Genomic DNA, 15,513 nt, shown 5'->3' with positions numbered 1-15,513 from the left:
TCCTACGGGCAGTACGGTAGAACAACTCCTAACTGATTTGGTAATAAAGACCTAGTTTTTCTTCACTAAACCTGCCCTAGCCAAATTCATCAGCTGGTGATAGCTATCTCTGGAGTGGAAAACCTTTATTGAGTTGATTGACAATTTAATATACTTTGTCAAGCTGTGTTGTTTAGTTTCTGTTGATCCAGAGACACCTGAGGCTCCTTTTGCTTCCTAAGGGATTAAAGTAGCAAGCACTTAGAATGAGATATTGGGAAGATGGGTGCAGGAGACTTTGTAATTTACTATGGAAAAACATAATAATGATGATGAATATTTCAGGTGGAAACGATAGCATTTCACTATATACTATGTGAAATGCTTTTATGTGGTTTTTTTCATTTCTCTTTTATTTTTTAATCCTGGATAAATTAAATGAGGCTTTTGGGGAAAGCATGAGCTGGAATTTCTATTGAGGTTGATAACCTCTGATTCTGCTCTCGTTTGTCTGTCTGCTGGAACTTGTAGCAAACTAGCTATGTCCAAGTTTAATTGTGTAATAATTATTTTTCAAATTGAGCCTTTCTCACTTGGTGCTGATGTATTTGGGGGAGGGAGGGGAATGGAGAGTAAAGAGCTCCTTTCATGAATACAATTGAAATTTCATCTTGCTGATTTGAGCCTTTCCAAGATTCAAGTGAGCATTGGATCAGGTTGGAACTGAGGGGATGACTCATGACTCTGGCATAAAAACTACATTGCATTCCACATATTAGGAGTTTTCTGTTGCCCACAAGAAAGTTCAGGAAAAAAAGACAAAAAGAGAAATGGGTTTCAAATTTCCTGTGCTATTTTCAGTTGACTCCTCTTTCTGGAGATGCCTTAGCAAGTGTAGGACATCTGAAAAACTTGGAACTGCAACTTTCTTGTTGAGGCTCTGATGAACATTGCTTCTGTCATCAAGTTCTTGTGTTCATACTTTGAACTTAGCTGAGTAATGTTGGTATCAGCAGACTCTACTAAAGCCATGCCTTCCTAATTAATAATGCATTCTTAATAAAAAAAAAAAAAATCTATTTCTTCATGTATTTAATTACCTAGTGAGTGTAAGACTGAATGAAGTTAATACCGTGCAGATTTCAAGCAAAACGCTGCTGTTTAATGTGCTTCAGTATAGGCTATGCACAAGTCAATAGACATGATTTTTAAGCTTCAGTTACCTTTCATTACCCTGTGCATATTCAAATTCAGATTGATGAATGCTGAACCAAAAGCAGACATCATAGAGTTAATTGAAGTTCTTTAAATTCAGAGGCAAACTATTTTCATAGCTTTGTTTTGAGGGTGGGTTGCTTTTGATGTCTGGGGTTTTTTTGGCTAAGGCAATGGCAAACATTTATTTATCCTGCTCCCTCCCCATTTTCCACCATCGTTGTTGCCAGTGATGCCTGCAGTGCTCAGTGGTCAATGACCCTCAGCCAGGGTGAGCTGCAGGAGCCTTACAGACGGGCCTGTTCTTTCTCCCAGTGCTAGAACAAGTGCAACAGCACAGTGCCATTTTGCTAAAAGCTAATATTTTTCCCAACAGGTTCTTCTCCAGGCAGAATGAAATGCTTTCTTCAAGAGCAACCACATCTTTTCTCTGCCTGAAAGGTTGTGTTTGTTTGGGGTTTTTTCTCTTGCTTTAGACCAAATTCCAGAAACGCCCCATAAAATCAGCACAGTTTCCCACAAAATTCAAGAAAAAACACCACAAAATTCCCTAAATCTTCTCAAAACACGACCAAATTCTAGAAAATTATCCCACCAAATCTCCACAAATTCCCACAAAATACATGAGAAATCCCTCAAGATCCCTAAATCTCCTCAATATCCCACAAAATCACACAAAAATCACCCAAAACCTCCACATGTTTCCACAAAATCTAAGAAAAATTCCTCAAAATTCTTCAAGTCTCCTCAGAATCCCACACAATTCCAGAAAAACCCCACAAAATTCCAGAGAAGTCTCACAAAACTCCCTAAATCATTTCAAAACCCTACCAATTCACAGGAATGTCCCACAAAATCTCCACCAATTCCCAGAACATCCCACAGAAATCCCACAAAAATCCCTAAATCTTTTGAAAACTCGACCAAATTCCAGAAACGCCCCATAAAATCAGCACAGTTTCCCACAAAATTCAAGAAAAAACACCACAAAATTCCCAAAATCTTTTCAAAATACCACAAAATTCCTGAAATGCCCCACCAAATTCCCGAAACATCCCACAAAATGTCCTCAATATCCAACAAAATCCCAGAAAAGTCCCACAAAATTCCCTAAATCTTCTCAAAACTCTACCAAATTCCAGAAAAATCCCACAGAATCTCCACAAATTCCCACAGAATACATGAAAAATCCCTGATAATTCGTCAGTTCTCTACAGAATCTCACCAAATTCCAGAAAAGTCCCTCAAAGTTCCACAAACATCCCACAAAATCTCCCTAATATCCAACAAAATTCCAGGAAAAATCCCACAAAATTTCCTAAATCTTCTCAAAACACGACCAAATTCTAGAAAAATATCCCACCAAATCTCCACAAATTCCCACAAAATACATGAAAAATCCCTCAAGATCCCTAAATCGCCTCAATGTCCCACAAAATCACACAAAAATCCCACAAAACCTCCACAAGTTTCCACAAAATCTAAGAAAAATTCCTCAAAATTCTTCAAGTCTCCTCAAAACCACACAAAGTTCGTGAAAAGGCCCACCAAATTCCAGAAAAATCCCACAGAATCTCCACAAATTCCCACAGAAATCTAAATCAAATTCCTCAAAATTCTTCAAGTCTCCTCAGAATCCCACACAATTCCAGAAAAACCCCACAAAATTCCAGAGAAGTCCCACAAAACTCCCTAAATCATTTCAAAACCCTACCAATTCACAGGAATGTCCCACAAAATCTCCACCAATTCCCAGAACATCCCACAAAAATCCCACAAAAATCCCTAAATCTTCTGAAAACTCGACCAAATTCCAGAAACGCCCCATAAAATCAGCACAGTTTCCCACAAAATTCAAGAAAAAACACCACAAAATTCCCAAAATCTTTTCAAAATACCACAAAATTCTTGAAAAGCCCCACCAAATTCCAGAAACATCCCACAAAATGTCCCCAATACCCAACAAAATCCCAGAAAAATCCCACAAAATTCCCTAAATTTTCTCAAAACACAACCAAAATTCCAGAAAAATCCCACCGAATCTCCACAAATTCCCACAGAATACATGAAAAATCCCTGATAATTCGTCAGTTCTCTACAGAATCTCACCAAATTCCAGAAAAGTCCCTCAAAGTTCCACAAACATCCCACAAAATCTCCTCAATATCCAACAAAATTCAAGAAAAATCCCACAAAATTCTCTAAATCTTCTCAAAACACGACCAAATTCTAGAAAAATATCCCACCAAATCTCCACAAATTCCCACAAAATACATGAAAAATCCCTCAAGATCCCGAAATCGCCTCAATATCCCACAAAATTCCACAAAAATCCCACAAAACCTCCACAAGTTTCCACAAAATCTAAGAAAAATTCCTCAAAAGTCTTCAAGTCTCCTCAAAACCACACAAAGTCCTTGAAAAGGCCCACCAAATTCCAGTAAAATCCCACAGATTCTCCACAAATTCCCACAAAATCTAAAACAAATTCCTCAAAATTCTTCAAGTCTCCTCAGAATCCCACACAATTCCATAAAAAACACACAAAATTCCAGAGAAGTCCCACAAAACTCCCTAAATCATTTCAAAACCCTACCAATTCACAGGAATGTCCCACAAAATCTCCACCAATTCCCAGAACATCCCACAAAAATCCCACAAAAATCCCTAAATCTTCTGAAAACTCGACCAAATTCCTGAAACGCCCCATAAAATCAGCACAGTTTCCCACAAAATTCAAGAAAAAACACCACACAATTCCCTAAATCTTTTCAAAATACCACAAAATTCTTGAAAAGCCCCACCAAATTCCTGAAACATCCCACAAAATGTCCTCAATACCCAACAAAATCCCAGAAAAGTCACACAAAATTCCCTAAATCTTCTCAAAACACGGCCAAATTCCAAAAAAATCCCACAGAATCTCCACAAATTCCCACAGAATACATGAAAAATCCCTGATAATTCGTCAGTTCTCTACAGAATCTCACCAAATTCCAGAAAAGTCCCTCAAAGTTCCAGAAACATCCCACAAAATCTCCCCGGTATCCAATAAAATTCCAGGAAAAATCCCACAAAATTCCCTAAATCTTCTCAAAACATGGACAATATCCACAAAAATCCCACCGAATCTCCACAAATTCCCACAGAATACATGAAAATACCCCTGATAATTCGTCAGTTCTCTACAGAATCTCACCAAATTCCAGAAAAGTCCCTCAAAGTTCCACAAACATCCCACAAAATCTCCTCAATATACAACAAAATCCCAGAAAAATCACACAAAATTCCCTAAATCTTCTCAAAACACGACTAAATTCTAGAAAAATGTCCCACCAAATGTCCACAAAATCCCACAAAATACATGAAAAATCCCTCAAGATCCCGAAATCGCCTCAATATCCCACAAAATCCCACAAAAATCACACAAAACCTCCACAAGTTTCCACAAAATCTAAGAAAAATTCCTCAAAATTCTTCAAGTCTCCTCAAAAGCACACAAAGTCCTTGAAAAGGCCCACCAAATTCCAGTAAAATCCCACAGATTCTCCACAAATTCCCACAAAATCTAAAACAAATTCCTCAAAATTCTTCAAGTCTCCTCAGAATCCCACACAATTCCAGAAAAAACACACAAAATTCCAGAGAAGTCCCACAAAACTCCCTAAATCATTTCAAAACCCTACCAATTCACAGGAATGTCCCACAAAATCTCCACCAATTCCCAGAACATCCCACAAAAATCCCACAAAAATCCCTAAATCTTCTGAAAACTCGACCAAATTCCTGAAACGCCCCATAAAATCAGCACAGTTTCCCACAAAATTCAAGAAAAAACACCACACAATTCCCTAAATCTTTTCAAAATACCACAAAATTCTTGAAAAGCCCCACCAAATTCCCGAAACATCCCACAAAATGTCCTCAATACCCAACAAAATCCCAGAAAAGTCACACAAAATTCCCTAAATCTTCTCAAAACATGGACAAAATCCACAAAAATCCCACCGAATCTCCACAAATTCCCACAGAATACATGAAAATACCCCTGATAATTCGTCAGTTCTCTACAGAATCTCACCAAATTCCAGAAAAGTCCCTCAAAGTTCCACAAACATCCCACAAAATCTCCTCAATATACAACAAAATCCCAGAAAAATCACACAAAATTCCCTAAATCTTCTCAAAACACGACTAAATTCTAGAAAAATATCCCACCAAATCTCCACAAATTCCCACAAAATACATGAAAAATCCCTCAAGATCCCGAAATCGCCTCAATATCCCACAAAATTCCACAAAAATCCCACAAAACCTCCACAAGTTTCCACAAAATCTAAGAAAAATTCCTCAAAAGTCTTCAAGTCTCCTCAAAACCACACAAAGTCCTTGAAAAGGCCCACCAAATTCCAGTAAAATCCCACAGATTCTCCACAAATTCCCACAAAATCTAAAACAAATTCCTCAAAATTCTTCAAGTCTCCTCAGAATCCCACACAATTCCAGAAAAAACACACAAAATTCCAGAGAAGTCCCACAAAACTCCCTAAATCATTTCAAAACCCTACCAATTCACAGGAATGTCCCACAAAATCTCCACCAATTCCCAGAACATCCCACAAAAATCCCACAAAAATCCCTAAATCTTCTGAAAACTCGACCAAATTCCTGAAACGCCCCATAAAATCAGCACAGTTTCCCACAAAATTCAAGAAAAAACACCACAAAATTCCCAAAATCTTTTCAAAATACCACAAAATTCTTGAAAAGCCCCAGCAAATTCCAGAAACATCCCACAAAATGTCCTCAATACCCAACAAAATCCCAGGAAAGTCCCACAAAATTCCCTAAGTCTTCTCAAAACACGGCCAAAATCCACAAAAATCCCACCAAATCTCCACAAATTCCCACAGAATACATGAAAAATCCCTGATAATTTGTCAGTTCTCTACAGAATCTCACCAAATTCCAGAGAAGTCCCTCAAAGTTCCACAAACCACCCACAAAATCTCCTCAATATCCAACAAAATTCCAAGAAAAATCCCACATAATTCCCTAAATCTTCTCAAAACACGACCAAATTCTAGAAAAATATCCCACCAAATCTCCACAAATTCCCACAAAATACATGAAAAATCCCTCAAGATCCCTAAATCGCCTCAATATCCCACAAAATCACACAAAAATCCCACAAAACCTCCACAAGTTTCCACAAAATCTAAGAAAAATTCCTCAAAATTCTTCAAGTCTCCTCAGAAGGTTCTGGATGAGGGTAGAAATAATTAAAAAGCATCTTGAAAGTAACATCATATTTTTGTTAGCCATCTCTTCAGGGACTACTTTAAATCCCAGAATGTTCAAGAGCCATCATCACTGTACAAACAGAAGCTCCAACTGAACGAAACCAGAAGAAGTGGATATGGCAAATTCTCTGGTCCAAGTGGTGATATTAATCTGGTGAGGCTCTGGATTCCCATTTCAGACATACTATCACAGCTTAAATATAGGAAAAAATTGGGATTTTACTTTGCTGTGGTCTCTTTTTGTTTTGCAAAATATGTGATAGTTAATATATGAGTAAAATCTTGTATAAAAACAGGTTTGTTTTTTGGTTTTTTTTCTAACAAATAGCCAAATGCATATTACCTGCCTTGCTGGAAAATAATTGAGGTCTTCCTCTAAGAAATTTTTTCTCAGAGTGCCTTTCTTTGTGATTTGTGTTCTTATCTTAGGAAGATACAGGAGTTGCTCATTTTAATGCTGTCCAGCAGACTATTCCATGCTTTCTCAGCTGTTTGGATCTGCAGTTCAGGATTGGACCAAGAAAAATGGTGATGGGATGAAATTATTTTTATTCTTAAATGAGGACAATTCCATTTTTAAACATACACATGTGCTTCCAATGCTTTCAGTAGTCAAGGATGAAATTTTGAACAGACATGAATTCCTCAGTCTTTGTTTCTTTTTCCCTGAAGGATGGAATTTGGACTTTGCCCACCAGTGCAGTCCTTGCTATGGGCAGATGTTTCTTCTGTTCTTCTTACCAGCAGTAGGAGTGGTTGGACACTGAACCTCAAAGAAGAGGGAGCTAACATCCCTTACCTGGATAAGTCCCACAGGTAAGCACCTTGGAGAAGTTCTTCAACCAAAACCAGTTCCTGTAAGGCTTTCCAGCCCTTGACAGGAAATAAGCTGATTCCTGCAGGCTGCAACATGAAGACTTCCAGACTGAAGTGAGCATCCTGCTATAAGGAAGGATTTGGGAGTAGTGAGTCATCATTTGTATGGGAAATTAATCTGTGATTTTTATTTATTGTTTTTTTTCATTTGAAGTAACATCACATCATCATAGAGAGACATTGTCTGTCATTTCTGGTGTGGATACCTGAATAACTCAGCTAGACAGGTAGCATGATAAGGCAATACAATGCAGATATTGAAAGGAATTTTTTGGATGATTTTTTTGTTAGTTCAAGCTGCAGTCCCTGATTTATTCAGGCTTTGAAGTACCATGCAAGCCTTTCCCACAGAAGAAATTCTGTTTTATGTAAATAATGCACTGTGCAGTAAACTAGAAGAAAGCAGGGAGCATAGAGCATGAAGTTAGTGTTTCATGCAGGTGTTTGAAGGCAATGTGGGATTCCAGAGCTTAGTGTTTGAATTGCAACTTGAATTTCCTTCTTTGCTGTTATTTAGACTGCTCTGAAGTAGTCATGAGAAGCAAAAATGAAAGGCAATGTTGTTTGATGGGGACTGTGGTAGGGCTTTCTTGCCAGATTTGAAATGGCTTGAATTGATTAAAATCTCCAGGTGAGGGGAAGGTTGTATCCATTCCTCTCTCTTATTAAAGCAAATTTTCCAAGAGGGATGTAAAATTGCAGTTGAGGGTTGGGGTGGTTTTTTCTTTTTTCCCTTCTTTCATGTGCAACCTAACAACTCCAATTTCGCAGGCCTATTTAACATTTGATCCCTAAAAGTCAGTCCTTTGCTTTGTATTTTGGGCACTTGTTCATCTTGGGGAATTTGTCATCTTCTCAGGGCATTGAAGGTCAACCAAATGCTGCAGGTTTCATTCTTCCTTTCATATGGTCTATGTCCTGGGGTTTGACTCTTAAGCAGAGCTATTTTTTTATTTTGCAGCCTAGCAGTTGTACGGTGGGGCTGTGTGCAGGTGAATTGACTTGAGAACGATGGGTAAATCAGCTCCTGGGAAGATGTGCACTGCCTGGCCCCGATGCTTCAGCATGCTTGAGGTCAGCTTGGCTGCCTCTGACTGTCTAATAATAATGCAGAATAACAGAATTAAGTATTCATTGTAATTGGTGATCAATAAGATTTGTTTTCAGCTAAGTCTGCGTGCTAGTTTCTAAAGCACTCCAGTCTGTTTCATCAATGACCTTTGTGATTTTAGCTTAAGCTTTCCAGTTTCTGCTGTTGTTATTTTTTGCCCTGTCGCTGTGAGAGGAAGGGATGATGGCTGGAGGTTTGGCAGTCAGCGAGGGCCTGGCCACCACTGCAGTTCTGTACACTCAGCCTTGGAGATGTGATCAGGAATGTGCTGTTAGTTGCCAGTTTTGTATTGCAAAGACTGAGCATGCTGCCATCACTGTGTTTGATGAGTGAGTTTTCATTGGTTTGGTCCAACTCCAAAGCAGCCTTAATTTGAAGGTGGAATTCTTTGTGGATGAGGCTGTGAAGAATATGGTGTTTATACTCCCATCCTACGGGCAGTACGGTAGAACAACTCCTAACTGATTTGGTAATAAAGACCTAGTTTTTCTTCACTAAACCTGCCCTAGCCAAATTCATCAGCTGGTGATAGCTATCTCTGGAGTGGAAAACCTTTATTGAGTTGATTGACAATTTAATATACTTTGTCAAGCTGTGTTGTTTAGTTTCTGTTGATCCAGAGACACCTGAGGCTCCTTTTGCTTCCTAAGGGATTAAAGTAGCAAGCACTTAGAATGAGATATTGGGAAGATGGGTGCAGGAGACTTTGTAATTTACTATGGAAAAACATAATAATGATGATGAATATTTCAGGTGGAAACGATAGCATTTCACTATATACTATGTGAAATGCTTTTATGTGGTTTTTTTCATTTCTCTTTTATTTTTTAATCCTGGATAAATTAAATGAGGCTTTTGGGGAAAGCATGAGCTGGAATTTCTATTGAGGTTGATAACCTCTGATTCTGCTCTCGTTTGTCTGTCTGCTGGAACTTGTAGCAAACTAGCTATGTCCAAGTTTAATTGTGTAATAATTATTTTTCAAATTGAGCCTTTCTCACTTGGTGCTGATGTATTTGGGGGAGGGAGGGGAATGGAGAGTAAAGAGCTCCTTTCATGAATACAATTGAAATTTCATCTTGCTGATTTGAGCCTTTCCAAGATTCAAGTGAGCATTGGATCAGGTTGGAACTGAGGGGATGACTCATGACTCTGGCATAAAAACTACATTGCATTCCACATATTAGGAGTTTTCTGTTGCCCACAAGAAAGTTCAGGAAAAAAAGACAAAAAGAGAAATGGGTTTCAAATTTCCTGTGCTATTTTCAGTTGACTCCTCTTTCTGGAGATGCCTTAGCAAGTGTAGGACATCTGAAAAACTTGGAACTGCAACTTTCTTGTTGAGGCTCTGATGAACATTGCTTCTGTCATCAAGTTCTTGTGTTCATACTTTGAACTTAGCTGAGTAATGTTGGTATCAGCAGACTCTACTAAAGCCATGCCTTCCTAATTAATAATGCATTCTTAATAAAAAAAAAAAAAATCTATTTCTTCATGTATTTAATTACCTAGTGAGTGTAAGACTGAATGAAGTTAATACCGTGCAGATTTCAAGCAAAACGCTGCTGTTTAATGTGCTTCAGTATAGGCTATGCACAAGTCAATAGACATGATTTTTAAGCTTCAGTTACCTTTCATTACCCTGTGCATATTCAAATTCAGATTGATGAATGCTGAACCAAAAGCAGACATCATAGAGTTAATTGAAGTTCTTTAAATTCAGAGGCAAACTATTTTCATAGCTTTGTTTTGAGGGTGGGTTGCTTTTGATGTCTGGGGTTTTTTTGGCTAAGGCAATGGCAAACATTTATTTATCCTGCTCCCTCCCCATTTTCCACCATCGTTGTTGCCAGTGATGCCTGCAGTGCTCAGTGGTCAATGACCCTCAGCCAGGGTGAGCTGCAGGAGCCTTACAGACGGGCCTGTTCTTTCTCCCAGTGCTAGAACAAGTGCAACAGCACAGTGCCATTTTGCTAAAAGCTAATATTTTTCCCAGCAGCTTCTTCTCCAGGCAGAATGAAATGCTTTCTTCAAGAGCAACCACATCTTTTCTCTGCCTGAAAGGTTGTGTTTGTTTGGGGTTTTTTCTCTTGCCTTAGGTGAGAGATAAAAAAAAAATGAAGAGGAAAGCCCAAGGAAATGCCAAAAGTACCACCTGGTAGTAATTTTGTGTGAGTGTCTCCATTTACACTTCAAACTTGCTCTTGGAGAACTTGGAGCTGCATTTAAAATGTATTTTGGTAGGTGGTCAGCTGCTGACTATCTGCATTTCTTCTTCCATTTCTTTTCTGTGCTTGTTTGGTATTGCTGCTGAATGTCCCCAAAGAGTAAAGTGGTGTGGAAGAGTTGAGGAAGCAGCTTTTGAAATTCTAAAGCTGATGTGTAGGTTTTGTTCCTCTTGGATTTTTAAAAGCAGGTATGTCATCCAAGTTAACTTTCTTCAGCAAGTAACAAGATTGTCGTCCTTCCACTGATGCTCTGTATTTTAACAGAGGTATTTGATGGTGCTGGAAAGGAGCAAGATGCAGAATGAGTTTGAGAGAAGTGATTTAAAGTGGGAGCACAGATGGTTGATTCCTAAAAATCAAAAAACGGATGTTTTGTTTTGTAGGAAAATGAAATCTAATCCTATTTGAGGGTCAACAGGATAAATACAAAGAACTAAATACAGATGTAGATACATATATACATATATGCGTGTATATATATATATATATATATATATATATATATGTATAACCCCGCCCCCCGAAATCTATGAAGCAGGACTGATTGGTGCCATAGCCCAGGCAGCCTGTGGATCTAATTGCCTGCCTGTATTCAGCCCTTGCCTGGATGCCAGGGGAGACGTCTCTGGATTTGTCTCCAGACAGCTTTCCAGGGATGATCCTGCTCCTTTCCTGGTGCCCCAGAGTGCTGCAAGCCCCCCGTCCTGGGGCCATGGTGATGCCTGCCGGGGCCTTTAGGGTCCCCCCTAAAGGGCAGACAGGGCTTGACTGCAAGCTTCCTTGGAAGCTGGAGGCAGGTGAATATTGGCCACCTTCTTCTTTCCCGCTGCCCTCCGTGCTCTTGCAAAGCCTGCTGGGGCACTGGGGCTCTCCATTGCAGGCAGTCTGGAGCTGCCATGCAAAGCCATCTCTCAAGGAGTCCCCAGGTCTCAGGTGCAACCTCAAGAAAATGACACAGCAACGTGTAGAAAACGTGAACTTTATTCACTTGACTACTTCTAAAATCTACAATCCAACGTTACTAGAAGACTATGGGGTAAGAATCTTAAGGCTAAGAAACTTCAATGCTTCAACTGTTTAGAACTGAACACTAAGGGAAAGGTCAACTTCTTGGGGGAAACGTGGTGGGGAATCGAACAACAACAGGGGTGTGGCTAACTTGTAAGGTGGGGAACGTCGCAGTGCCTGGGCTGGGCACTGGTCACCCGTTCCCCGTAAGGTTCTGTAGCTGGAGCGCGACGCTGGAGGTCAGAGCTGTGGGGAGGTGCGGAGTCTCCTGTCACTGCCCTCTTTTGCCGCCATCTTGGTGGTTGGTTGAGGGCTGTCGCGAAGGAGCAGCCGCATCAGGTCGCGGTTGTCCATCAGCAGCTGCATCAGCTCCGTGGGACAGCCCTGTCTTCGATGGCGGCGGGGCCCCGCACGGCCCGAAGGGCTCTGGAGATTCCGCTGCAAGGCAAAGCACAGGGATCCCCATGGAAGAGGCAGAGGGGCAGAGCGGGGCCGGCACCTGTGGGGCTGCCTTTGGCCTGGGAGACAGAGACTCGGGCCCAGTTGGGCTGGGCTGGCCCGGGGAAGAGGCTGCAGCAGGCAGAGCTCTGCCGCCTCTGCTTGGTGCTGTCCATGGAGCTCAGCCCCTGGGCCGCATTCCCCAGCCAGGAGCTCAGGCCCCTTCTGCCGCAGGGCATTGGCCAAAGGGTGCCCAAGAGGCCCTCAAGGTCTGCCCCATCCCGCCTGCCTGACCCCCCACCCCCCTCCTCACCTCTCGCCAGCGTCTCTGAATTCTTTTTCCGAGCGACCATCCCATGGCCATTCCTATGATGAGCAGGTCGATGAGCAGGAATGTCCTGGCCGCCCACCGGATGCGCTCAGGGTCCGACTCGTCCAGATGACAATCCTCCAGAAGCAGAGGAGAGGCATCCGTGCTGCGCTCAGGTTTGCTCACAGGGTCGAGGGGATGAGCCAAGAGCAGCAGCACGTAAAGCTGCAGCAGCGCGGAGGAGCCGTGAGCAGCCATAGTGCTCTGCCAGCAGCACCGAGGCTCTGGGCGTCTCTCTGCGAGCAGCTGTGCCTGGGCACTGGGGCGCAGCAACAGCTGGGGACAGTTGCCAGCCAGCGTGCCGTCCCCAGAGGCTGTGATGTCACAGAAGCACAGAACGCCCTGGCTGCAGAGAGCCCTGAGAGAATGTTGAGTCCAAGCTGGGAGCCATGGCGGCAAGCATGGCCAGCAGAGCGGGGCCCGAGCGCTGCGGCCTGGCTTGCCTTGCACCCGTGCCACAATGATGACTCCAGCAGCCCCTGTCAGGCCATTGCAGTATCTGATGGCCCACGCTGGGCACAAGTTCTTCCCAATGGCCAGCGTAAACCTCCCTTGGCCCAGCTTCCAAGCCTTGTTGGCATCTGCTCTCTCTTGTCCTTGCCCACCTGGCTGGCGCTGCCGTGTTGCTCGCTGGCCTGTCTGTGGGAGAAGAGGCTGTGCCAATGAGTGCTGCTCAACTTGGAGGCCATTCAAAGGAGGATTTGATTGTGCCTGCTGTGGGAAGAAGGAATATGCGTGCACATGGCCACTTCCCATAGGTTTTACCCCAGATTTTCATGAGCAGCTGTCCTAGTGAAAGTCAAGTCTGTTTTAGTGAGTATTTGAGGGCTTCCAGAGCACAGTGCCATCTCAGGGGAATTCTGCTGGTTGAGTTCTACTGAGGCTTTGAGATGAGTTGCAAATCCTGAAAATGTTCTCCTTGCCCAGGTAGTAATTTCACAGTTTAGACTCTGGGGATATTGATTGCTCAGTGTTGAGGACCTCATGTAACTTTCAGCCCCAGAAACTTTCAACCTCCAGTGATTGTCCTTGAGACAAAACCATTTGAAATCTTTTTTTCTGTGGACAGGAATTGCTTCGGTGTTACTTCACATCATCCATTAAAAATTTGATGCCTGGAACAAATCCCGAGTGCTGTGTGATTTCCTTGGTCGTGTTCTTTGGAATGGCTTCCCCCTCATTTTGTGAAGCTGGCCCCAGAAAGGTCATAGATGGGTGAGAAGTTCTGAAAGGCCAAGTGGTGCAGATCTTTGCCTCCTGTTTCGAGGTCTGCGGTGAGCTGTGAGTCCAAGAGCTGATCTGACGTGATGGTGAAAACACAGTTGTCGTGGTTTTAAAGCAGTAACTGAAAAAATACTAGAAAACTTACTTATTTCTTGCTGTGAGATATGGATTAGAGCAAGAGCAAAACAGGCTTAAAACTTAAAAGGAATAAAGAAAGTTTATTCACAAAACTACAAGAATAAGAACACCAGAATAAACTTTCAGAAAACCCTTTTATCCCGCACTACCCAGCATTCCCTTGTTCACATGACAAGATAGAGACAAAAGACTTTGGAACTTTGGTGTTTAAAACAGTCCCAATTCTTGCTAGAGTCTCTTTATCAGTGTTTGTATAGAAACAGAAATCTTCTTCTGCTAATCTATGGAGTTTCTCACAAGAAAAATATTTCTGTTATAGTTTTCTATTTGTTTGATGCCAGCTGCCCGGAAATCTGCCATGAGTTCACTCCTCCCATTTCACATCACTCTGAGGTGTGTATGGGCCATGAGTCCTCTTCATCTGTCTCTGTGAGCTTCGCAGGAAAACAGTTTTCTCATTGCCCTCAAGGCCTCAAATCTTCACTCCACTCTGTTCCAGCGCCTCACTGTATCACAATTACTCTACTTTTTACTCAAAATCCACACTTTGAACACTCCATGCTTCCCAATATACTCTGTCATGAATTAAAGGAGTTTTTTTCAGAACATGGTTGTCCATCTCCATAGCTTTAAGAGAAAAATATTTCAGCTTATAAAGCATCTCCTTATTCTCTCTTCCCTATCTAAAACTTAAGCCTTGTTTTTGTCCTATATTTTTCTAATACTAAAAAAAAAAAAATCTGTGTTTTTCTAAAAGTGAAAAAAAAAAATAAAAAAATAAAGTAAAGAGTAGAAACAGAATAATATTTCTGAGAGGCAGGACATTTTTTAGTTTGTGTTGTCCGATGGAACAACAGCCACTTGAAGAAATTCCATATAGTAGAACATGTCACATTTGTCAATTTTAACCTGAAATTTATTAACAGGAATGTCTGTACTACGAACATGTGTTAAGTATAGGAATATATTGCATGTTTTCCTACTTGTAAGAAGTAAATTTCTGTCTTTACAAGCTAACACCATTAATTTCAGCTCTTAGTTATTCCCATTGCATATTCTTTTAAACAGACTTAATCAGACAAATTTTGTGTTATTTAGCAAGTAATGCTTGGTTATTACTACAAGTTCTTGAAGTCATAACACTTAAAATTGCAGTACATATATATTATTCTTACTATGATGATGTGAGTTGGCTGCTAGTCATTTAACTATATATAAGGTCTTACTATTTCTTAGTGCAATTACTTAAAATAAGTGTCTTGGAAATTGTTTTTATTTTTAGATTTAAAACTGTTCTTACTAAAGTTGATTTGTTAAAGATTGGACAATGTATATTTAATAATTAATGTTCCCCAGTGATATTTATTGTCAGTCAGGATTCACTTTACAGTCAATAAATAACCTAAAAAATCTGAATTTTGTAGCCAGTTTTGTCTAATTCTTAGAGCAATGCTTTGGGAAATTGGAGATATATATATATGAATATAAATATGTATATCTGCTATATACCTTTTTTATGATGGTTTTGTCCTACTACTGCAAATGTTTCTTTTTGTTTGTTTTTTCCTAACATACATAAAATTTTCTTAACCATATTTAAAGCTACCAGCTTGTTATTCTGAC

At 40.7% G+C, this 15,513-nt stretch overlaps 1 protein-coding gene across 1 annotated transcript; it reads right to left on the bottom strand.

Moving 5' to 3' along the window:
- Positions 1–11,675: 11,675 nt before the first annotated feature.
- Positions 11,676–14,669, bottom strand: LOC147653710 (uncharacterized). The gene is made up of 2 exons (XM_086885283.1): positions 12,472–14,669; positions 11,676–12,158 (listed from the first exon to the last, which is right to left on the bottom strand). The coding sequence occupies exons 1-2, from the start codon at positions 13,282–13,284 to the stop codon at positions 11,961–11,963; spliced, it is 1,011 nt and encodes a 336-aa protein (XP_086741409.1). The 5' UTR covers positions 13,285–14,669; the 3' UTR covers positions 11,676–11,960.
- Between the last annotated feature and the right edge of the window lie 844 nt (positions 14,670–15,513).

Source organism: Cyanistes caeruleus, chromosome 4 (assembly GCF_971803275.1).
Source record: "Cyanistes caeruleus chromosome 4, bCyaCae1.hap1.1, whole genome shotgun sequence".
Lineage (NCBI taxonomy): Eukaryota > Metazoa > Chordata > Aves > Passeriformes > Paridae > Cyanistes > Cyanistes caeruleus.
This window is presented reverse-complemented; position numbering and strand designations above follow the sequence as displayed.

What these genes read in the sequence shown, in the direction of transcription:
- LOC147653710 (XM_086885283.1), bottom strand. Translation starts at nt 13,284, where the DNA reads ATGGGAAGTGGCCATGTGCACGCATATTCCTTCTTCCCACAGCAGGCA. An exon ending in TTCAGAGACGCTGGCGAGAG is followed by an intron (nt 12,159 to 12,471) that starts GTGAGGAGGGGG and finishes TTTGCCTTGCAG; the next exon opens with CGGAATCTCCAGAGCCCTTC.